The sequence below is a fragment of the Rhododendron vialii genome, chromosome 2a (genome assembly GCF_030253575.1).
Source record: "Rhododendron vialii isolate Sample 1 chromosome 2a, ASM3025357v1".
Taxonomy (NCBI): Eukaryota; Viridiplantae; Streptophyta; class Magnoliopsida; order Ericales; family Ericaceae; genus Rhododendron; species Rhododendron vialii.
Window position 1 is genome coordinate 42,807,540 of NC_080558.1, and position 25,921 is coordinate 42,833,460.

The 25,921-nt window shown below is 37.6% G+C and overlaps 3 protein-coding genes across 4 annotated transcripts; all 3 read right to left on the reverse strand.

Moving 5' to 3' along the window:
• Positions 1–286: 286 nt before the first annotated feature.
• Positions 287–7,222, reverse strand: LOC131317875 (L10-interacting MYB domain-containing protein). Of its 2 annotated transcripts, none has more exons than XM_058347554.1 (9): positions 7,088–7,222; positions 5,009–5,380; positions 4,788–4,938; positions 3,941–4,281; positions 3,725–3,866; positions 2,864–3,174; positions 2,641–2,788; positions 1,660–1,997; positions 287–1,221 (listed from the first exon to the last, which is right to left on the reverse strand). In XM_058347554.1, exons 2-9 carry the CDS (start codon positions 5,339–5,341, stop codon positions 706–708), a joined length of 2,280 nt encoding a protein of 759 aa, XP_058203537.1. In that variant the 5' UTR covers positions 5,342–5,380; positions 7,088–7,222; the 3' UTR covers positions 287–705. The 2 variants fall into 2 exon arrangements, with proteins under 2 accessions (XP_058203537.1, XP_058203536.1); XM_058347553.1 differs by lacking the exon at positions 7,088–7,222 and adding an exon at positions 5,586–6,251.
• Positions 7,223–9,121: 1,899 nt separating this feature from the next.
• On the reverse strand, positions 9,122–15,832 carry LOC131317876 (probable folate-biopterin transporter 2). Its single transcript, XM_058347555.1, has 5 exons — positions 14,841–15,832; positions 11,329–11,588; positions 11,133–11,228; positions 10,884–11,054; positions 9,122–10,030 (listed from the first exon to the last, which is right to left on the reverse strand). The coding sequence occupies exons 1-5, from the start codon at positions 15,202–15,204 to the stop codon at positions 9,416–9,418; spliced, it is 1,506 nt and encodes a 501-aa protein (XP_058203538.1). The 5' UTR covers positions 15,205–15,832; the 3' UTR covers positions 9,122–9,415.
• Positions 15,833–24,721: 8,889 nt separating this feature from the next.
• On the reverse strand, positions 24,722–25,921 carry LOC131317564 (F-box/kelch-repeat protein At3g06240-like). Its single transcript, XM_058347102.1, has 3 exons — positions 25,575–25,921; positions 25,244–25,473; positions 24,722–25,191 (listed from the first exon to the last, which is right to left on the reverse strand). Exons 1-3 carry the CDS (start codon positions 25,919–25,921, stop codon positions 24,722–24,724), a joined length of 1,047 nt encoding a protein of 348 aa, XP_058203085.1.

Below are 25,921 nucleotides of genomic sequence, written 5' to 3' on the forward strand. Positions count from 1 at the left end.
TCCCACAAAGGACTCTCTTTTAGGGACGGAGATAGATGTTTTTTTGAAAAGTATTGTTAAAAGTTAGTAAAACCAACAAGGAAGAAGAAAAAAAAAACAAGGAAGAAAAAAGCATTAAGCAAGGGAGAAAATTGCATAAAAAAATTCTGTGGAGACAAAAGAAAACAAGATTTTGTTTCACGTGTAATCATGTCAGAGGAGTTGTTGAATACTCGAAAAGGATTTTCTTTTCATATAAGCAGCAAGAAAGTAAATCTCTGCCAGGCTTAGAAACGGAGACTTTTGCACCACAAGTGAAATATTTTCAATTTACCCACACAAAAAAAAAGGTAAAATAATTTCAGAGAATTTTTAGAATCAGACTACACGTAGCAAAACTTGCCAAAAGAAAAGTCTAGTCTTAACCAAAATTATCAAAACTTCTAGTGTTCTACCGAGTCTTCTAAAAAAATAAATCCTTAGTTGCAATTTTCCAGCTTAAAAATAATGGACTTACTAAAATAATTCTTTGTGCAATATTGATCTTGTTTGATAGATCTCGATGAGATCTTTTGAACGGTGCAAAAAAATTAAAAAAATTATTTTCGTATACATTATTTCTAAGTTGGAAAATTGCAAATAAGTACTTATTTTTTAATAAGGCTTAGTGAAACACCCCAAATCAACATCTTAGACCGTCCGAAACTCAAAAAATGGGCTGGGCTATTAACGGCCGAGCTTCCTAAGTAACCATTTCTTCCGAAGGTTGACATCCAAGGCCAAAAATGTCTTAGCCTTCCTCTCATCCTCCAAAAGATCACAAGCATCCAACAGTAGCTCGTCATCAATGTCCGATATGGCTTGAAGCGCATCAATCGCATTTTCTATTGAAACGTAGCTCTTCTCCTCTTTCTTGTTCACCAATTTGGCAAATATACCAGTCTTATCACTTGAAGGCACTTGTACTTCATAACATGTTTTCTGCACTTTGCTAGATCGTCCTGAGGCTGACGGCACAGCAATTGGTCTCTTTTTCCCTTCATCTGAGTCGTCAATGTCTGTACAAATTTGCACATATCCTGAAATTTCATCCATCTTGATGTCCAGGGCTACATTGTCAAACTCCATCCCCGGAACCTGACAACTTAATCCTCCATTGGCTATCCCACTTCCGAAAAGTATACATGTGTCATTGAAGTAACCTATGATTTTATTTCGGTAAGTGACTGCATCAGGGTGTTCCTGCAGAATCTCGTATGTAAGAGCTCTGGCAAAAGAAAAGTGCACTAGAAGAAGAAAAACAATTCAATAGGCCTGAGCAGGCTGATACCGATAGATAAACGAAGGTGATTACAACTAAAGGAAAGTGTGTGTTTTCAGTGATTTTAGTATCAAATAAAAGGACCACACAAGGACACATCATTCTTGATGTGAGAGATAAGAGAAAGTGTATAGAGATTCTAGAAATGGCAATCCACTCACTGAAAACACAGACAAATAGGTTAGAACTGAAAAGTACGAGTAATTCAGTTGCTTTACTTTCAACTGCAGTATAAGTGCAAGACCCATCGATACTATATGCATGATAGCATTAGGGACTTAAACTGCACATAGATAAAAGGAATAGCCCGTCCAAACTAGATATAGCCAAAGCAACCTTTAAGTGGACAATAAATGCACCTTGATATAAGCTTCCCATACATCATCATCGGCCACGATTATTTGCAGAGTTTCATCCCATGCAAATCCATTTTGATCCAGAAGACTGCTGATGTCATTGTACTCTTTCATCAAGTTCATATATTGATTTTCTAGCATGTGTGTGTCAAACTGAACACCGAACTTTTCGCTAAATGATGCATTTATGAATGCCCAATCTTGCTCATCAAACGTGTGACTGATCTCATTCCTCGCCCGTATTTGCTCCAACAGGAGGTCAATAAGGTACATGTCCATCTGCAGTGTCCAATTAAATGTTGGATTTGCACTGGCAAGGGACTGGTCATCCTTCTCTTCAGCTAGAAATTGACAAGACAAACATATAAGGCTTTATTTGTCCTTCAGGCTACAACAAATATATGAAAAACGAATAGACAAATGAGTAAAGGTGAAAGGCTTCCTTACGCAACTCTGGATTTGCTAAGAACCAATCTGCAAGTGATTCAAAGATATGGATCCTAGTCCATACACTAATCTACCAAATTCAAAAACACTGCACAACAGGTTACTCTCCCTGTTGCGTAGCAATGAATGGTGCAGCTCTTGTGAAACCCTAGTTCAAAAAAACTGATCATATCCATATAAAATCATCCAAGATTCTATATTTTAATCCATGAGGTAAATAATCACTCTGAGATTAACAAGGAAAAATCCTGTTGTAATTCACAGCTGAAAAGTTTGTTACGCGCGAATGTGTTTTCATGCTAATGACACTCCAGATAGTTCATTTTGCACCATAATTTGATTAGTTGCCTGTGAATATTGTCATATCAAGACAAACGTTTTCAGATGTCATGACACAATGTTAAGACACACAAACGCATGCCTAAGCGAGAATATGCCCCCGCCGCCCCGTGCACGTGCGGACACACACTCGGTACACTGTTACCTGTGAATTATAGACATTCTTGCCATAATATCACTAACAATAGATGAGCATACCAATCATCAGAAGAGGGACTTCACTCTCAGGGTCATTGCAAGCCCAACGACTGTATCTTCGATCACAACTGTCTTGTCCATATATAGCACACAGTTTGTTATAGCTTGGTATGGTTTTTACTCTATACGATCGAGCATCAGGATGTGCCTGCGTTTACAAAACACTTCAGAGAATAGAACCACTGTTTAACGGCAACAATATCACAAGTGAATAGAAGTTCACCTCTGTATAGGCATCCCAAACATGATCTGCAGCCGTCACCATTTCCCGTGTTTCATCCCAAGCAAACTCGTTCTGCTCAAGAAGAATCTTGACATCATTGTACTGCTTCCTCAGATGTTTGTATCGATTCTTCAAGACATCCTTGTCATAATGAGATTTGAATTTGGCATTGAATGATGTAACCATGTCAATCCAAGCCTGGCTAATGAATGTCTGTCCTATTCTATTTCCTTTGTGAACCTGGTCTTGCAACAAGTCAATGAAGCAACGATCCATCGGTGGTGTCCAGTATGTTCTTGAACGTTCACCGCCTACAAAAACAAGAATCACGTTTCTAGGAGACTATGACTATCCACTCATTCACAAATGAACTTATGGTTTGAAATGGTTTTTGTATTTTTACCACATCACATACAATCTCCCAAAGGAGCTGAGAAAAACAAGAAAAAGAGAGGAAAGCACAAAAACTTCAACACCCAAGAAATACCCATAACTTTCCCCATATTGACCACTCCCAACACATCAAATGAAGGAAACGGGAAGACTGCAATCATAATTACCACAAAAAGGGAAGAAAAATAAAACAGGAACACAACGAAAAAGAGAAAGCAAACTAAACCCAAAATCAACAAAAGAAAGAGAAAAAGGAAAGCACAAACTTCAAACATCAATGAAAGCTTATATTGGACCACAGTTTCTCACGTACTTTCTTGATATTTGTTATCCCCAGATCTTGGATTATGATTGTCCAACTTCAACAGATTCAGGATGACTAAAAAGATACTGGTACATGTACCGAACAACATAATTGCAATCATTTGCAACAACTAATAAAATGTCACAGGTAGAATAGAAGCGCACCAGCTTTTATGTCATCTTCAACACCTTTATCCTGACGCAAATCACCCTGAATCCCATTGCTCATTGTATTCCCAAATATTACTGCCAAATCTTTATAATTTGGCAATACTCTCTTTCTGTAAGGCCGCACATGTGGGTGTGCCTATATACAAGTTATGTAAGCCATTTGTCAGCAATGGAAATTGCAACCGAACTATAAATTAAGAAGCACTATACCTTGCCATAAGCGTCCCAAAGATCATCACCACCTACTACCATTTGTTGTGAGTAATCCCAGGAGAACCCATTTTGTTTAAGCAGAGATGTTACATCATTGTAGTACTTCCACAGTTTCTTGTATCGATGTCTTAAAACTCTCTTGCTATGTTGTTGACCAAATTTTGAATTGAACAAAGTTAGCATATCTGTCCATGCCTGTTTGCTGAATGTATTGTCAAGCTTATTGCCTCCTTCTAGTTGGTTCAGCATCAGCTCAATGAAATATTGGTCCATGGCTGCCGTCCAATCTGTCCTAGAACGCTCACTACTTGAAGGAACCGGGGTGCCAATTCCATCCCCTGTGAAACATAATTAATGAGGAATCCCATCACTATGATATATAATTATCTAAGGCCATGTTTGTAAGACTGACTTGCTAGTGAAGGGATATATAATAATCCCATTGGATAAGTCAGATTAATAGCGAGGGGTTGAATAATACAACATCCCCCAAGGCATAATATAGAGCATTTGATCTTGGATACGATATCCATTGACTAATTAATCCTAGACACAAAAGTTCCAACCAAATTTGGGATATGTGGCCCTTTCGAATTCGCAGTCCAAATCCAATGCTTTAATCCAGACAAGCAAACAGGGCCAAGCCAAGCACATCCTAGAGTAATTCAATAGCCGTGGCTCATCACAGGAAGGACTGTCTGCTGACTGATTTGGCCAGAAAGTGAAACTTCAGTTTTTCGGCATTTGTTTCAGATGCTTATTGAAGTTATGCAATAATCAAATGTGTTGATGCGTTGACATTGCAATCAGGTCATAAAACAAAAATATTGGAAAGAAAACGAACCCAAATTCCTTCCTTGGCTGTCGTCGTCAATATCTATATCATGGCTTGAGCGGCTATACCTTCCATCAGCAGTCGTATACCCATATATCAAGCATAAATCATTGAAGTTTGGCACTGCTTTAGTCTTATACGGCCGTGCATCGGGGTGAGTCTGCATTTACTCAACAGTTAATTGAAAAAAAACACATAATTTTTTTTATACCTACGGAAAAATAATGCACCTTGATGTATGCATCCCAAACATAATCATCAGCTACCACCATTTGTCTAGCTTCGTCCCAAGAAAAGCCGTTCTGGCCAAGAAGATTCTTTATATCGTTGAACTGCTTCCACAAACTTGTATAACGACTTTTCAGAACATCTTTGTCATATTGAGAAGTAAATTTTGCGTTAAACATGCTAATCATCTCTGTCCATGCTTGCTTATTGAATGTATGGCCAGTCCTATTACCCCTATGCATATGCTCTAGCATAAGATCAATAAAGTAGCATTCCATTGTTGGGGTCCAGTACGTTCTCGAGCGGTCATTGCTTGCGGGGGTTTGGCTACCCATTGTTTCTATAAACTCAACAATACAATTTAAGATGTATAGCTGCAAGATGAAGATGTTGCAATAAATTCAGTTACTTGAGTGTTGTTAAGATTTTAAATAAAAACAGAAAGACATGAATGTCCACTCTAGGATACCACTTACTCATAGCAGCCTCATATGGATGTACTTGTTGTGCAATAATATAATAATAGAAACCAAAGCAACCAGAAAAGGAGGTAGACACAGCAAAAAACACAAGACTTACATTCGTCACATCATCCATGGAGTTCAGTAAGAGTAGCTAGTTTATTAGAAGTTGCTTTAAATGGAGGGAATTTATGTCAAACTGATGAACAAGCAATGAGTAATGACTTGATCTGAATTTTAACTGAACCACAACAGGTAATCGGCAGCAAATAGTCACTGGTAGAATAACGAGAGATATCGTGATTGATGAACCACCATCCACCCAAAAACGGGAGAAAAAACTCCATGAAAAGTTGGAATAGTCCTTTTGGTACCATGAAAGGCTAATTTGAAAGGAAACATAGCTAGATCTCCTTTTGATCATCTTCTTAATATGAGGTTGTATCAGTCTCCGTCCATGCTTTCTTGTTGAATACGTGGCCAGTCCTGTTCCACCTATGCAGATGGCCCTAGACTAAGATAAATAAAACAGAGCTCCATTGTTGACAGTCAGCCCAAGAATATTCGTGAATGGTCATTGCTTGCAGGACTTTGGCTACCCATTTTGCAAGCAAAAATTACTCTTATTTATGAGCACTGACATCTCCATTGTGATAAGATACAAGTCTAGAACAACTTGTATTTGAGCCTCTGGAGCATCAGAATAACAGCATACCAATTAGGCAATTACCAATAACTTCTAAACAAAAAAACAAAAAAGGGGCGGTTCCGAAATTAGGAATCAGTAAAGTACACTAGTTGGCCCGAGGCCTCGTTCCAGAAACCTTTCTTAAAAAATAAGCAGCTTATTTCACATTTTCAAACTCAAAAATAATGTAAATAAAAAATAAATTTTCAATTTTTTTTGCCTTGTATCTTTTAAACAAGATCCATATTGCATATTTTTAGATTTCAATAAGCCCATAATTTTTGAGTTTGAAATTACCTTCTTAAAAAATAATAACTTTTTTTGCGTTCTAGAACGGGCCTGAGATTCTTTAGGAGCTTTTCACCGTTCCCACTTCTCCCACTAAAAATACAGCAGCAAACACTGCAAAACCAAATGGTAGCCAGGGAATTTTTATAATTCAACTATAAGTGTCCGATACAACTCTGCCTATGTCATGCTTAGAGTCTTACTGCCACACCCCAATTCCAAGCTTGGATAAAGGAGGTTGGTTGTGTATTAATTAGTTAGATGACTACGCACATAAAAGACCTATTAAATTATGACATATTGACATAAATCCGAGCATGAATATGTTGTACTACGGCGAACACAATCTCCTCGACAGAGGTCAATGGATAAAACGGATTGATGTAACCGACCCCAATTGATTGTCCAATATCAAATCCTGAAACTGAATTAGGTACCAATATTTAGCTTCAGTAATAGAGCCTCTCAGCCTAACAACCGAAAAATTCTACATATCTTATCCTCAAAAAGGATTTTTATTTATTTTTTTGGATAAGTCTCAAAATGGGATTATCAGGACATAATGCAATAAACCCAGAAAGCAAAGCAAGAAAATTGAGATTGAAAGCTAGAAAGAGAGTTATTGAAGTGAGAAAAAGCCTGACCTGCAACTGTTTTTCCTTTTGAGAAACAGAGTTTGGCGCCTATAAGGGGCGATTGGCGAAGAGGAAACCCTACTCCCGGATAAGAGCAAAGCGTCGAGTTGTTTGGTAACAGAAGCAGCCCTGCATTCATACATAGAGTTACATACAGTAATTTTTCTTTTCTACTTATTTTTTTCAAAAAAAAAAAAACAATAGGTATTTTTATGCATTAGGGTTGTGAACAATGATTTGGGTATAATGGGTCGGGTCAAGGCCCACTGGAATCCCATTGAATTTAGGAGATTGAGCAGCTTTCCTAAAGCCCAACCCAACACTCATTTAAGGGTTTGAAGTATTTCACCGAATGTGTTCGAGTTTGACTCATTTACTAAACGAGGCTAAAGACCGAGCTTGAACTCGGCTTGTTTATAAATGAGTCGAGTCTATAAGGAAAAAGAATTTTTAGATACATGTGTGTATATGTATGTATTAGGGTTGTGAACAGTGATTTGGGTGTAATGGGTCGGGTTAAGGACCACTGGAATCCAATTTGGGAGATTGAGTAGTTTTCCTCAAGCCCAGCCCAACAACAATTAAGGGTTTAATGAGGGCCCAGCAGCCCTGCTCGTTTACTAAACTAGAGTAAAGCTCAAATTCAAACTCGGCTCGTTTGTAAACAAGTCAAACCTATAAGGGGTCGAATCCGATTCTTTTGTTAAATTTGTTAAATGAGCCTCTTTTAACAAGTTGAGCTGACATAAACGAGCCGAACTTTAGAGTATTATACTCGACTTGTTACTACACGAGTCTAAAACTCGAATTTGAGCTCTACTCATTTGTAAACGCGTTGATTCCTTAACGAGTTGAGGTCGAGCTTCAGCTGTCCAGTTCTTTTGCACCCAGACTGTGAAGTCTGAACCATATGCTCAAATGGAGACCCCAAAAATGGTCCAAGCTAAAAAATAATTCATCGGGTGTTTTCTTTTCGAAGGAATATAGAACAGGCAGAAAAGAAGAGAAGGGAGGGGAAAATTAAAATCGGAAAAATATAACCTCACACACTTTTTTTTTGCTAAGCTGATACAAGACAACCACACACACTTGCATACACAATTACACAAACTTACTCACATCAAATATGGGGCTCATACACTGTGTGTGTGGCCCCACGTTTGATGTGAGTGTGTGTGGCCCCACGTTTGATGTGAGTAAGTTTGTGTGATTGTGTGTGTGGTTGTAACATAATTGAAATTAAAAAGGTAATAATTGGAGAGAGATAGAGAGAGATGAAAAAGTAATAATTGAATAAATAAGGTAATGATTGGATAAAGAAATAAGGTAATGATTGGATAAAAAAATAAGGTAATGATTGAAAACTAAACTAAAACTAAAACTAAAAGGTTAACCGAACAAAGCCAAAGCTTTTCTCTTTCATTGTCTGATTTGAAAGGAAGTGAGGGAAAAATAGCAAAATAAGTGTTGAACACAATAAATTTTTCCTTTCCTTTTGAGTTCTCTTCTCTTTTGTTTTCTTTTCTCCCACAAGTTCCAAACCCTGTTAAAAAAATTATTTCCAAATTGTTAGGTCTTTTTCATAGTCTACTCACAAATCAAATTAAGAAAATATAGGTTTTGTGAATAACCTTTTAGACTTTTCTCTACCATTTGAAAGTTCTAATTGAGATCTTTTGCGTTATATAAAAAAATATATTGCCTGGTCCTTTTCTTTTCTTTTTCTTTTTTTACATTTTTTAGAGTGGGAAAAGCTTTCACTCATTAATCTGAGAGATTATTCATTGTTCTTGTGATCTGAACACATGGTGCCCATGCCTCTCCACCACCACTTACCCATATGGGTTCATTCAACTGGACACTGGTATTCGGACCTATACCAATGTGTGACGGTGGAGAGGCCTAGGGTAATGCACTAAATATTCCCTTAATTTGCTCAACTTTAACATCTTCATTATTGTCATCAACATTTTTCCAAATATACAAATCCTCATTATTATCATACTACAAGTTCAAAGAATGTAAAAACAACTATATCCACCATTTTGTGAGAAACATAATTGCATAAACAAGGCAAAAGCTGTTATATAAAGCATTTTATATCTTCCTTTTTCCTCTCCCCTTCTCTTTTTTCCTTTCTATGAGCTGTATCTTGGTCAACAACAATGAAAAACCATTTGCACTTAGAAAAAAATTCAAGGAATGAATTACAAGATACAACAAACAATGATGCAGAAGACCTCTGCCCAAGTTCTTCATCAAAAGTTCAACCTGGTGAGCAATTAGGCGGTTTATCTCGAATGTATCCATGTTTTGAATTCTCAAATGGTTCCAGAATTAGCCGTGTAAGGTAGCAGACTTACCATCACCATTATCAGCAAGAAAGGCAAGTTCTATACTTTCAGTTTCCGGAGACTCACCTTCTTCTGTGTCCAGTATATCAGTCGGAAGAAGAGTAGCGTTGGGATCACCTCCGGGAATCAAAAACAATAGGCAAAGCGGAGAGACTCTGAGTAAATTCCGAATCAAAATCACCAACCATAGTTTATCAAACTTGGTTCGAGTAACATTCAAGACGTGGAGCAGGAGCCCTCCTCCCCAAGAGCCAGAGAGAACTCCAGCGTTATCGATTGACATCAACAAAGCAAAGAGAGTGCCTTCAATGCCAGGTGGACAAAGCTTAGAGCTTAGTACAAGAATAGGCATCCATTTTAACCGTCCAATCATATCAGAAACACATGCGTCGATCACAACGAAGACGTAATCAGGTATGCCGAATTTCAAGTTTAAGCGTAGGACGAGAAACAAATCAAGCATCCCGGACACACCAAATAGCAACTGGGTCCAGAAGCATAGCTTCCTAAAAGGGTAGTCTTTGAGACCATATTGATACAGTATGGCCCCTAAAAGGGCGCCAACTGCACCTATTGAGTATATGTAGCCAATAGTAGCCTGCAGAATAATGCAAGGGAGTAAGGACTTAAAATCATTGGTACTAGGAGTTGTGTAAATCTCTAAGTGCAACTCAGGTAGTGCTTGGTTTTCTGGAGTGATTTTGTGAAGGAAAGGAATGGTCATTCCCTGTTCTCTCCATTGAATGGCTATTCACCTGAATTGGTAAATAGTGTTTCAATGGTTAAGTAACTGTCAAGTTTTAGTCAACAATCACCAGCGTAAGCATTCCAAGGAAATGACCATTCTATTCTGCTTTTACAGTTCAATATAAACAGATCATTGCAATAGCCAACGAATTATTTGCAAATTCTTGATATCGTATGAGAAATCACACCCTTCATTTCCTGATGCCCTTTTAACCCCTTTTATCAAATCCATCAACATATGTACAAGTGTTTAGAAAGCCCTTCAGAATCCGGAGGGAATTCATTTTTTGAAAATGAAGAACATATGTGAAAGGTAGTGAGAAAAGATATGACAACCTATCACCGCATGTATGGCCCAGTAAACTGAATGGTAGTACAACATACTGCGCATGGTAAATTAGCAGCACCATGATGACATTGTACCTCTTTATATAGAACCTTTTTACTCTCAAAGAAAAGGAAAAATCATTGCTGTAATAAAGATTCAGTACATTCAAGTTTCATTTCTCCGCTTTCTCAACTACTTCCGGACATTTTCCAGACTCACTCCTGAACAACAGACACACAAACAAAACAACCATGCAAACGTACAGCTAGACACAAAGCAAGGAGTCCACTATTATGCTTCGACATTATGTTTAAATATCATCTGCCTAAATGTTCTGAGTTGGTAAATGACTTGTATATGGAGGGAAGACAAATACCTTAGAAAAAGATGGACCGTCCGTTGCATCAGTGAGCCAATAGAACATCCCTTGATAGATATTGATACTCAAAGCAAGGGATAAGTACATATATAAACACGGCCTCCACACTTGAGGGCATGCTAAGGTTGTCCACATAGACTTACATGCACTGATAAACTTCTCATTCACCTGCCCCCAGATTAAAACATCAGAATCTTGAATGTTCATGTAGCCACGAAAATAATATCAAAAGGAAACCAGGAATACCTGGCTATAAGAAAAGTCAGGTATGTGTGATTCATTAAGCACAGCACCAACAATTAATACAAGTCCAGATGGAATTGCCAGCAAGCCTAACACCCCCTTTAAGCAGAAAAATAATAGCTCGATGTGGTAAATTATCATACATGAAAGTGAACAAAATTGAAGCAAATTTGATCCAAATGAAGGAGCAGAAACTAACCACTGGACCAATTAAATGAACTAAGATACCGCTAAAAGAGTACCCCACAAGAGCCCCAATGGAGGAACTCAGGGCACATAAGCTTTGCATGTCGGACGCGATTAAGGGATGAGTACCACTCTTTTGTGCCACACATGCATCGATGGTCACATCAGCTATTGCAACACTAGCACTTCCTGCTGTTAATGCCAAAAGAGCGAAAAAGATATGCAGATCTTTGTCCAATGATAGAAACAGCATGGATATAACACCAATGGCACCTACATTGAACATGAAGCAACTATCTGATTAGACAACCAATTACTAAAAGAAAGGGGATTCTTGCTAATGAAAGGGCAAAAAAGAGCCATGATGCAAACCATATAATCTCTCTCTCTCTCTGTCAACCATCAGGTACCACTTGGCGTAAAAATCCGTGCATAACGTTCTATGGAAACATGCCATTGCAGGACATCCAAGTACAAAGTACCAACAAACTGAACATTATTTTGATAACTAAAATTTCCCTGGAATAAAGGAACCTGAGGCCCTGGCATCTGTAAGTAGAATTTTTTTCTTCCAGAGCAACAATTTTTTGTTCAGTCCTTAACAAAAGGACAAAAGGAGAATGTTGCCAGTATCTACTCAATAAGTCATGTCATCTCATAACTTGTTAATCCCATCTAAACAAAATGTGCCGTGTCAAACACATAAAGCAGTGGTGGAACATAAGGGAGTGGTAGCGGCCATGTCCCCCAGCCCACAAATGGAAAAAAGGGGAACAGGGATAAATGTGCACAAGCAATAACTTTTTTATGAACAGCAAAAAGAACATCTATTATTAATAATCCGCATAAAGGTTACATGATTGGAAGGGTGAGAGAGAAAAAGGGCATGCACAAGCAATAATTTTTATTCATGTTATGTAGCGACACATTCTCATTCTTGAGTTACAAATTCACAGCTGAAGGAATGACACTTGAGCAAGTAACATCAACTGAAGAAAGTCATGAACTGTATGTTGAGAAAGATTCCCATTCTGAACTATGTTATCTTTGTGACCCAGCACGAAATGATGTTTGCTATTCCCCATATATGGGGTGGATGTAGGAGAAATACATTATTAAGTTAAGTCTCTTAATAAAATCCTTTGACTTTTATGCAGAATTTCAACAATCAAGTAAATAGAATATCTTCCGAGTATCTTTTAAACTTCTGTTAATTTCTAACAGAAGGACGTATCTTGAAAACTGAAAAGAATTAGCCATTTGTCACGTTCATCTAACTATATTTTAGCTGATATTATGTTTCAATTTGCATTTATCTTTGATTATTGGACGACAGGTATTTCAAAAATTCTATTTTCGCTGGACAAGAATGTGGTTGCTTACCAGTATGCATCTTTGACTTAAGTTGTGGTTTTAAAATATTTAAGCACAAATCGAACCCTTTGACAGAAAAAGAAAGAAAGAAAAAAGAAATAAGAGAGAACAAATCAAAACCTTAGTTTTTCCAAATATGTATTTCCAGTCCTAATACAATTGGTAACTTACTTGAAAATCTTTACTAGCATTAATTCAACAGACAAAAGCTCTTTTGTTTCATTTTACTTTGAACCTCTCATGGGTAACTGCAGATGTGGTGCTTAAGAGACACTGGGGGTAATTCCTAGCCTGTTCTTTATTTTCGATTGCCTTTTTGAGTGGCAGCCTGTTCTTCATTTTCTTATTTCCCGTGGAATTAATATCGGCTCAAAAAGAGCTTCTAAAATGGCATTCTGAATCTGGTTTTGCAATCAGAGCTGATGAATCGGGGTATACCATTCTCACCTTATATAACTTGTACGCCAATAACTGCTAGTGTGTTCAGCTACAATGCAGTTGGATGCTTTGAAGGAGGGCAAGAGGGTAATTCCACATACCAACTCACCTAGGCAATTGCTGACTAGGGAGAGGCATAATGGACCCTTTAAACACACACACACAATACCCAAAGAGCTTCTTGCTTAAACATACAAGAAAATACATATGTATCTTCTTGCTTAAATTAAGACAGAGCGTCTACATTTCCTTGTCATGCTTCCCAAAAAACAAAGCGAAAAAAACCTAATTCAGCTTACCCGAAGAATTCTAAAGAAACTGGTCATCACTTTTCACGAGAATTAAAACCGTGTGAAATATGATCATTCAATTTTTGCTCGCTTCAGTTACAGATCATCCAAAAGATTAGGGCGGTTAACGATGTTGATGATTCCAGCATAAATACAAAGATATGTTTTAGTTGTATGACTTGTATCATTGTATGCACCATTTAACCAATAAGGAAACTAATGACACCCTTGATTAACTATGCAAGCCAGAATGATCTGTTTTCTTCATAGCCTCTTCCATCTAGTGAATTTACGAACACCCAATTACCTAGGACAAACATTGGATAAAAAGGAAAAAAATGCCTCGTATTTTACCGCGATAAGAGTAACATCAACACATATATCCAACAAGACACTCTCTACTGCAGAGGTTACGAATATCATTTTAAGATGTTCCTGAAGAAAAAGAACAGCACTATGTATTCTAGAGTTACTTATGCAGTTTCTATTTATTTCTTTGTTCTTCAATCCCTCATATGCACTAGACCTTACTATCGATAGGGATAATAAAATTGGTGAAGCCTTCAAGTGCAAATGTCTAGAACTAAGACCAACATATTTTTTGCAAGTTAAAATATAAATGTTAATGTTCTTACCAGGTTCTAACTTTTAACATGACAAATCCCAAAACAGGAATGCCTAGATTACCCTATCATATACAGGTCATTTTCCTCCTTTGGATGTTTCCTTGGAAACTAAAGTAGCTCAGTTTATCAATTCAACTCAAAAAGACCTCGTCGGAACTACTTGGGAATTGGGATGGCCAGGTACATAAATCCAGATTTAGTATTCCACCCGATCAAGGGCCACATCACCAATTGAACCACAAGATAGAATTTCTTTGTTTAGTACCTTCTCCCTACTTACTGTAAACCCCATAACCATGGTGCAATCCTCTTGAACATCATTTCGTTCACACAGCTTAAAAATATATCAAGGATGGCATATTGCTGTCTCGTTAAGGACCTCTAGAACTGAACATTTGAAAATATACTAGCTCTATCTCCAGCAACTACACGGAAATTGAAAAATAGGAAAAGGCTAACTATTCTAAACCGAAAAATAAGAAAAAAATCTGCACTTGTAGTGCTTGGCAGCTTAGAATCCATGTCTTGGATTCACAATCAAGGAACGTCTTATTTAGAAGATTGACCTAAAACAATCCACAGCTCCAATTCCAAGGTCTGGGCATAGTACCAAAGACAAGGTTATCTAAATCAAGAAATTATTTCCACAAATACCTATAATCTAAACATAGAAGAAAGATGCACTACAACCCATTCTAAACAGGAAAAGATGCAATACCCCTCATAAATTCAAACTCTTTAGAAAGGAAAACTACAAGCTAAAGAACAAACAGAGAACGAAATGCTATTTCATATACCTGCCAAAATGAAATAAGGACGTCGATGATACCCCAAAATGGGAACAACATCCGTGAGGATGCCCCAGATAGGCTTGACAATCCAAGGGATGGTAGTTATTCCACTATAAACCTGTGCTTCAGAAGGCTGTACCTTCTGCACATCCTTCATGTAATACTGTGTCCCTACCTTGTTCAGAGCTCCACCCAGTCCCTGGCTTATTCCATAAGTAACCACCACTCCAAAAACAAAACTCCAATGCATTTCCCTGGCAAGCATTCTAAACCAACGGATTGGAACATAAACACAGCCACAGATCTCCTTCTTGGCTTCATTTTTCTGCATAATATCGCTGCAGATCGGAAGTTCCTCTTCCTCCACCATCACTAACACCTTTCTGACTCAAAATTTCCAGAAGTCAACTAGGACCCAGTTCACAAATCAGTGTTTCTTGAAATGGGTACCTCACTTAATTGACAGTAAGTAACTCTAAAAGATCTGGAAATACTCAAGGACCGCAAAAATCCATTTCAGAGATTTACATTCTTTGAAATGGGGATTCCTAAGAAAAGCTCCAAAAACCTTGCAATCTTTGAAATGGTTCTGGGTTTCGCTTGACTTAAAAGCCTTAAACAAAACCCGTGAGGATTTCTCCAATGGCTGTTCGAAAATCTATTCCAAGAACTTGAAATTTAACACCTGAGTTTGTGAAGTTTGCGTCTTTTGGAAGGTTATCTAGTTGACTTAAAAACTTCCAACAAATGAGACACTCGAAAAGCTTGCAATATGATGTGGAAGTAGCCCTTGTACCAATCTGTCAGGAGATTAAAGAATATGCAAAAAGTGCAGGTTTATCTGAGGACATAAGAGAGCAAATGCTTCGACGTGAGGAGGAAGGTTGAAGGTAGCTGAAGGGTACCCAAAACCAGAAGAATACAGTTTGACCAAACCCCAATGAAACGGAATCGCAGCTGCGGTTTCATTGTCCAGCTGGTGTTCCGCTAAGCTAAGCCATAAAAGCCTCTCTTTTTTTTTTAAACTTTTAAAGCTTAAAAGTGTATATTTTCAAAAATATTTGTGTAAAAGTAAAAAAAAAAAAATTATTTTTCCGATTCTTCTCATCGAGACGAATCAATAATTCACAAAATTTTAGTGCAAAATGCACAAACATGATTTTTTTTTCTGGATAAGGGCAACTTTTAAAAAATCCTAAAAGTTACGCGGAACTCAATCTAAACATAATCAACTAACAAAAATGCTATAACCACACCTAAATCACACACTCATTTACATAGCCGCTTACAAAAGTGTGTGCACTACATATCTAATTTTTGTGTAGTGTGTAACTGGGTGTGGGTGTGGGTGTGGGTGTGGGTGTGGGTGTAATTGAAGACTTATTGGTTAACGGAGTAACTAGTTTCCTATTTTTGAAAATATTGAAATGTATCCCTTTTATAATTTTGAGCGTTCGAAATGATTTGTGTGCACCTGATCTTTGAGGGACCAATCACACAATCCACTAGTTATAGCTTGAAAAGTTTATTTCTTTTTTAATAAATTAGGTGTTCGTAGGGGTGTAAACGAGACGAGCCGAGCCGAGCCAAGCTTTATAGTGATCAAGCTCAGCTCGCGTACTAAATAAACTTAAAATTTGAGCTAGAGTTCAGCTCAATTGTAAACGAGCCAGGCCCTTATTGAGCCGAGCTTGACTAATTTACTTAAGGAGCCTCTTTAAATGAGCTGGACCTATAAAATGAGCCTATTTGAGCCTTAATGAGTCGAGCAACGAGCAGCTCGGTTCATTTGCAGCCTTGTATTTCGGGTCAGTTTACGCACATCTCAACTAATTTTGGAGGAACCATCTTGCGGGGAGCCCAATTGACATAGGAGCAAATTTTTGTATGGATTGATCCCAATTAGCTATAACTTGAGGGGTTTCGAACCTGAAATTTTAAAAAAAATCAAACTCCTATGGCTCAAGTCTTGATCACGAGGCCAACCCCTTTGGTTGAAAAGTTTCTTTGTGATCCAATGGCCTTTGATTTTGTGGGATGATTTTTTTTTTCCTAACTTGAAGGCATCCTACACGAACAAATTAATCATTGCTGAAGTTTAGCAAAGGGAAACTACTCCCACTCCCATGTTTTGCTATTTCAAATCTATGTTATTATGCAATAAGGCATATGACCATTTTTACGCGAGAAGAGTTGTGACGGCGCCAAGTAACACGAATGGGTTGGCCAACATGTTTAACGATGATTATATTCCTCTTTTGAAATATTGAAAATTATACCGACCCTTTTTTTTAAATCGGCAAAATTATACCGGCCCTTAATTTGCGGGATAATTAATTTATTCCGAATTGAAAGCATCCAAAGGAACGAATAATTTGTGAGGTTTTCCAAAGGGAAATGCACAAGTTATGGCATTTCAAAATACATGCCACATAGGAATGGAGGATTATTTTTCTTGAGAGTGGGTCGAATGGGTTGACTAAATTATGTTTTTCATTTTATATAGTATTTACTACTATTTTGGATATACTTTAATTGACAGTGGGATCCACAGGTTTTACTTGTGGTCTCTAGCATTTCGTGGCCTTTTCGTGGGCTTTTACTTGTGGTCTCTAGCATCCCTTTCCCTTCTAGAGCATACCAACTTGATTTCCCCCTCACACGACAAATATTTGGGGGCCGGCGGGTACCACGAGGCGGTATCTGTTGGTCATCTCCGCCGTCCGAATGTGTTTTGAACGGTCTAAATTTATTTTCTCTCTTTCTCCCCTCGCCCGACCACTCTCTCCTGTTTTTTTCTTTCTCTAAAATTCAGACTGTTCAAAACACGTTTGAACGGCTGAGATCACCGACTGGATACCACTTGTGTGGTATCCGCCCAATCGATGTATTTTTTTTTTTTATATCCAAATTACTAGAATCTTTTATTGTGAATATGCAAAAATACGTAACTTTCGATTTGGAGCACAAACAATAAAGATAAACGAAACAATCTCCTCTCAATTGTGTCTCACTATTCTTTTGAATTTCTCTCACCAAAACAAGCTTGCAAAATCTTAAACCGAACAAATATGAATATACAAAGATGCGGCGATCGGACACACTTCACGATCATGCGGATAGATAATGAACTCGAGCGCAGAGCCCAGACGGGAATCACGTCCGTCTGGTCGCCCCTTCCCCAAATCCGAGAGATAACACAAAAGTACTGTAGTTAGAGAGACTTACAAAATAAACGTCTCGATTTGTCAAACGAAATTTATAGAGAGTTCTATTTTGTGTCACGTGATGGAGCACACGAGATTCGCCTTCCTGACCAAATACGTAATAAAATAAACTAAACTAGTTTGACGTAAAGCATAATTTGTTGCCAGTGCTTTAACAAAAGGAAATTGACTTCTACACTCCCATTTTTTTATCACATACACTTCTTTTTTTGTTTTTATTTGGTATGAATTTACTCTATTGCCCCTTAATGTGTGAAAAAAGTGAACTTATGAAAGGGTAAAAAGGTAAATTCACATGAATAAAGACAAAAAAAAGAGTGTATGTGATAAAAAGGGGAGCGTAGAAGTCAATTTCCCAAAAAAACTAAAATTGTTGCACCAGTCTCTTCCAGTGTCACCCGGTGCACAGATCAAAAACCCACGCAGCCTATGCTGAATATTACAAATGAGTTAACATCAAGTCTTGGAAACTCTTTTTTGGGAAGTGGTTTTACCATTTCTCTTTTTTCGAATGGCATTCTTCTTCACCTAACAGATCACCTAATAGAGTGGGCTTATAAAAAATTAGCTCAATCCCAATATATTTAAGTGCTCAATGTGAATTTAGACTGTTTATTTCCGTTTCACAGACACTTTCGTGTAAAGTTGTCATGTGTTTTCCAGATTTTAACCCTCACAAGGAAAAAGGTGATTTGTCTCCGACCGACAAGCTGTTGGTTTATGATTTTTAATTATTTTCTCAGTCTAGAGGCTTAATCGTTCGGCTAAATAAGCTAACTGGCTAATTTTTTTTGTCCTTATTAAAAAAAATTCGTATTTGTTAGTTTTTCGTTAATTTTTTTGAAAATTATTGCATCGTTATGACAAGAGGAATCTAAAAAGTAAAAAAGTAATACCGAAACCTAATTTTTTTGAATAATGACAAAAATAAGCCAATTTTTTCGTCTTTATTAAAAAAAAATGGATTTCGATCATAATTTTTTACTTTTTAGATTTATTTCGTCATGACAATGCAATAATCCCAAAAAAATTGACGAAAAACTAATAAATACGATTTTTTTTTGAATAAGGATAAAAAAATAAGCCGATCGGGGTATCAACAAATTTATTATTGACAGATCCCATCAAAATGGAAATTAATTATAAAAAATAGGTGGGTTTTCATATTCCACGAGGAAATAAAAAAGTGATTTGTTTCGTACCGACAACCTGTTGACCCAATATTTTTGTAGTACGGAGTAATTGTTTTTCTGTTTGAAACTTAGGAAAAACTGCAAAAAGAAAGGAAAAGAAAGAAAAATTAAAAAAAAATTCCCTCCTATTATTTGATTGAAAGAGAGAGTGAAGAAAATAAAGATTTCAAGTTTAGTGAATAATAAATTTTACCTCTTATTTTTCTCTCATTTTCCTTCTCTTTTATTTTCTTTTCCTTTATAAAAGTTCCAAACAGAGAGATTTAGTCCTACCAAAAACACAGGTACAAATGATAGATCTATGTGAACAACATATATATGAACCTGTCCATGACAACCGACCGGTATACACCAACCATGAACTGACGGGCACGCGGAGCTTACTTTGGGTCTCGCACGGATGGTTCGAGCCGTTTAATAATTTTTTAAAAAGAAATCGAGTGGCTTGTGAAAAATTAACTCAATCCAATATGTGTAGATGTTTGATCCAATCTTTCAATTTTTCATTTATATTCAGTGGCTTTAGCATTGGTCTGTATATATATTTCTTGATGGGAGAGTTGGAATATATTTATTTACTAACACAAAATTGGTTTTGGAATTGCAAAATAGGTAAACAATCCAATATGCATCTCATTCTTTTCTTCTTCTTTTTTCCAAAAGTTAAGAGGTAGTATTCATTAAAAGATCTCCATGGAGGAAGGTTGAGAGCTCACAGATCAGACACTCCAAAAGAAAAAGCGTATAAGCGCATAGATGCGCCACCTTACAGAATAAGAATAAACCCTGAAGGAGGACAAAACCACCCGAAGGAGGACATTATTAAAACAAATACAGTAACAAAATAAAAGAAGCGCTGCAGCGACATCCGCCGCCACTCTTTCACAACTACCTTGATGGACTTGTAACCACCACCTCTGCTTCACAAAATAAGAACACATTGTTGGGAGGTAGACGGCATCAGGTCACAAATTTGCGAAGGTGGAGGCTGAGAATGGTGGTGGACAACAGAATACCCGCAACCATTGAAACTGAAGCCCCGGAACGTCGCCGGAAAACGATCAGGTTGAAAAGTTCCTAATGGATGCCCGAACTTCAGTCCCGGGATTGAGAGAGAAGATGGTTTGAAGGTGGGGGAAAGAGAACAGACAGAGAGATCGGGGGGATCGGAGAGGAAGGGCCGTTGACGGCTAGGGTTCGAAGATTTTGAGAGAGAGAGAGAGCCCCCTATTGGTGCCAATTTTCTATATGAGATAGTGAAATTAGTAAACATAAAATTCTGTTGCGTTTGGCAGAAAATTCTGGACTGCGAATCATTCGTCGAAATTTTGCCACTATTTAGGGGCAATAAAATAGAAGATACACCCACGAATATGTATACAACACAGGAGGACAGTTTCTTACAGTATGAAATTTCTCAGGAGAGAAGTCCATAAAAATATGGAAAAAAAGAAGAAGATTTGTCATTCTCATTTACCATGTTAAAACCAAAACTAACAAGATAAAAGTTTTTCATTTGATTCTTACAATTATTTCTTATTTTATTTTGCTGGAAACCGATGGAACCCAGAGGATATCAGTAGTAATGCTACATATATACCACACGATGCATATATCCAACCGCACCCCTCAGATGTGGCTCTTAGCTCATCTTGTACTTGTACCCATTGCCTTGCAAGGTGGAGGTCTGGGTCTGAAACAATAAAGAGACATCAAACCTCTTAGGTTGTTAACACACTAATTTCTCCGCTACCCCCATGTATGAAAATATTGGCAAAAAAAAAAAAACTTTCACATACAGGTGGCGCCCACACGTATATGAGAGGGTGTGAATAGATCTGTGCAAATGCAGTGTGTCCCAAATTGGATCCATTAATAAAAAGCATTAAGAGGCTTTAAGCGCCAGCTATTAATAAAGGATTACTTCTTAAATCTTTATTGGTATTTTTTTTTTTATACTTCGGAATATTCTTTATTGGTATTTCACTTACTGTAAATAAGTAGACATAATACGATGGCTGAGGCACCATTGTTTTACATTAAAAACTGTATTTGTCTATATCCAATCCTGAATTTTATTCCAGGACTTTTTATCATGGCTAACATAGAAACCGTCGGCTTTTGCAACCAAATAGCAGATGTGTCCGCAAAAGGGTTGTATACGTTCGCCGTACACGTTAACAGTGTCGGTTTTAGAACCCCAGTAAAACTTACAGATGTAGAAATCTGTATCATAAGAGAAACTCCAACTAAATTCCTGACCATAGTTGAGTGTGCGCATTCCAAGATCACTGATGCGAGATCGCCGAGACGTGCAATGGACCCGTAATTTGGTAGGATTGTCTGGCACACCGCTTACGACATGCATCGCAATCTCGCGTGAAGTCGCACAAACAAGGTGAAATACCAGGATGATCACTAGGGGAAGGAAGAGCCTACTCATTGTACGTAACTCTTGGGTGCCAAAGCAATTGGTTTATATTGCTTATTATATAGTTGCTTCCATGGAATGTATATACACATGAAGTTTCACAGAGAGATTTTTGCAATCCACGTGGATTATCACAATCTTTTATTGATTAGCATCGAAAATCTATATTATAAAACAAAGCGGCTTCTGTTGAAAATGTCTAGGCATATAAACGAGAGTAACTTCTACAACTATCAGATCACATCCTGTAGATCATTTCACATAATAAATCTATTCATCTCTATCTCACTTTTTAGGCAATGTATTTCTATATAAATGTTGTCTTTTTATTATCAAAGAGAAATATTTCAAAATGGTAACCGGCACTTTGCGAAGATTAGATTTATTGTGTAAATCAGTCAGATAGTTAGGTAGAATGGATAATATTTATTTAAGGTGGTACAACGTTACAGATGTGCTTTTAGGCACATGCATCCACTAGTGATATACATAATACATCCACATAAGTGCGAATTGACTTTTGCAATCAAGTGGGTTATGGCAATCTGACTTTATGATTTTCTTAGAAAATTATGACACATTTCCTCTTGCTTCCTGAACAAAGGGGGCATTTTGGTTAAATAATTCATTTGGATTATTTTTTTGTCCTTATTCAAAAAAAAAATCGCATTTTTTGTTTTTTGTCAATTTTTTAGGATTATTGCTTCGTCATGATGAGAAAAATCTAAAAAGTTAAAAATTAACATCGAAACCCAAATTTTTTTTGAATAAAGACGAAAAACCAAATAAGGATTTTTTTTAGAATAAAGACAAAAAATAATCTAAATAGATTATTTAGCCAAAAAAACCCAAAGTGTTATAAACTTGTAATACAACCCTCTTTTTGGATATGTATGTGCCCACTCTTGAATCCACATAAAAGGATCTAACAAATATGAGCGTTCGCCTTCCAGGCACTGCAACAAAAGACCTTATTTTCGTATGCACAAACAAACGTCAAACGAATGAGATGCTGCCTATGTGACTACGAGAGTGACACTAATATGGTACACTAAACAAGATTTCCTCTCACGACGGCATGCCTACATGGGAGAGTTTTTCGGCATCAATCAGTGATCATCGTTTTTAGTAGCAGGGTATATCAACCTAAGAAAAAATTGAGTGTAGCAGCAAACATTAAGATATTCATAGGTAGCAACCCCTGGCTTTTGCCTTCACCTAATAGAAAAAAAATTGATTGCATCTTGACATATAGTGCCGAAATTAACTCTCATTCATCTTATTGTGTATCATCATTTTTTTTAAACAAAAAAAAATTAGCTGCATGCCCAAAACCAAGCCAATGTTTAGGTTTATACATTATGGAAAATGATAGATGAACCAAAAGTAGGCATAATGATTATGGCAAAGCTGCTTTTCAAGAAAAGATTATGGCAAAGCTCACCTTGAACTTTCTCATTTACGTTGTCATCATCTTTCACTATTCTGATGCATCAAAACCTCATAATAACTGCACACTGTGAAGACAAAGGCAACAAAAGTACATAAGATGAAGGTTTCAAAGGAGGAGGAACAGAGAAAGAATCAACTGAAACCAAAACCAACCAAAATCACCTAGATAAGCTCATAACGATAATAACTGTACAAAACATGAATCAAAAGTAGAAAAGCTAGAGATGTAAATTTATATATAGTTTTATACTTTTCTATGACCAGTAGTAGTGACTTTTCAAGGGCACATCCATCACCATAGAACTCTCAATTTGAATAAGCTCACCACTTGATGAGTACCAATAAATTTGCAGCTCTGTTTACCACTGAAAAAGCAGAAAGTTCTCAGAAGTCATACGAAGGAAACTATGAAGATTCAAACAATTCAACATCCATTTAGATACAAGACGGGAACTATGAGGATTCATACAATTCAACATAAAATTGGTTGGAATTTTGCAGGCTGAGGATTGGCATGGCACTTGGTGTGTGGCTGTAATTAGGTGATGGTGGTGAGTATGGGCGAGGTGCCAATTGGTTGAAAATTTGCAAGCTGAGGAATTGCATGACACTTGGTGTTTGGCTGTAATTAGGTGATGGTGGTGAGTATGGTCTGTTTCTACTACAATGGTTTTTTATGTAATAGTTGGGTGGTATACTGTTGAATCTTGTTTTGGTTTATGGTATTGCTAAGAGCTTGGTCTGTCTGGATGTGGCTCTGATTTCTCTGTATGAAATTGCTGATGGGTTGTGGAGCATAGGAGCATAGGATGGTGCTGCTGCTGTGAGTGATGGTTTTGATGAGAGATCATGGTTTTGGTGATGTATTTGGTTTAGTGCAGGATCTTGGTGCTAATCTTGGTGCTGTTTTATGGGCTGATGCTGTGCTGTTATAATGCTGCTACTCCTGGTTTTTGGTTTTGTTGCTGAAATGCTACTGCTGCTATTGGAAGGGCCCTTTGAGGACTCATTTTAGGGATTCTGCTTGGGACGATTTTCTCACTGTTTCTCTATGTCTAAGAAACAAGCAAAGTACTGGAAAGCTACTTATGTGTTTGCCGCCAATGGATGTACTTTGATGCTGCGTAAAAAATGCCATACTCTGTTCCATGGAAGTGCGGATACATGACGTAAGAATATCCAAAATGCCTTCGATACTTCAAGAATAAAGAAAATTAATTACATTTCATGTGTTTGAGGAGTATCGAAGGAGCATCTGTATCCTATAGGGAAATGACACCAATATGACGCCCATCTGAGTAGTCATGTGACTATACTTCATAGCGTAGAGTCGTTAAACTCCAACCATTTTGAGTGGGCCGAAGCTGGTTGTTTATGATCAAGGACATTATCTAAATTTAGCATACATCACTAACCAATGCCCAAATAACTCAGATCGACTACCAATTCTACAGGAGTATCGATAAGGGTTGTATGGATTTGCAACCATCAAAAACTTTATGTATAGAAGCTAACGTAATCTACGATATGTGAACAAAAGAAGGGACTAAGTCATTTCTATGTTGGAAACATACCTATAACTCTTTAACTTTCACCTGATGAAGCTTCACATTGTCTCCTAATCCGTCCTCCATTTAGAGAGACGAGGGTCTCGATGTAGTCGTCCCCAACTCCATATTTAGTTGAAATGCCACAAACCACCATGTCCCTCAGTGTTTCTTTTTCAACATTGTAAGAAACTAGTTTATCTCCGTCAGATTCATCTAGCATCATTTCTACATTATCATTTTCAATCATTCCATCTATTATCAACATAAATTTGTCTTTTGCTGGCCAATACCATACATTTTCTATGGGCATCCCATGATTAGCAATCGGAAATTTGGTCCACGACTCTTTTACCCCGTACTTCTTCATCATCCGAACTTCAATCTCTTCATGACTAAACGGCCAAACAACCAAACTAAGACAACCCCAAAGAACCGCTATGAGATGATACTCAAACCTGTAGTCATTGAACGAAGTAGGCAGCCACACTTCCTTGAAAACTTCATCTGACAAATCGAAAGCAAAAACTTTAGGAGCATCCGAACCCAGTCCTCAAACATGGAGACGGGAGACGCTCGTTAATGTAAACCCCTAGCTGAAATTCCAAAAGGACATAATGTGAATCTTGAGTACCCCTCCAAGCATCATTCTTCAGCGAATAGACAGCCACATGCGTAATATAAGCACCACCACCATATTCTATATGGCAATGGAGCATCACAACCTTGTAGTCATCCGTAGACGAGTCATAACCTAACCCACATCGGAAAATGTGGAACCCGTCAAACCTAGAGATGTCACAAAAGGAGGATTTGGGCAGTTTCTTACATTCTCTAGTGAACGAATTCAACAAGAAGTAGGATTCGTAACCTCCGTCGGAAACCAGAACCAAACCATTGCAAGATCCCAAACCTTGGACCACTTGATGGAAGGAAAATCAAGGTCCTCCGCGGTGGGATTCGCGGCGGCGAGATTGACGGAGTAGAGAGCCTGAGAGGTGGAACTGAGAAGGGTTTTTTGGGGTTTGTTGGTAGTGTTGGTTAGGTGAAGGTAGGTTTTGGCGAAATGGGGGAAGAGATTAGGGAGTTCCAGGAGGGAGACACGGACCTGAATCGGCAGAGAGACTTGGTGGGTAGGAGAGAGTAAGTGGGTGAGCATGTCCGGTGGAAGGCGGCTCCAGAGGGAGGAATCCATGGTCACACTGTCATCGGAGATAGTAATGGTCTTCTTCTTCAT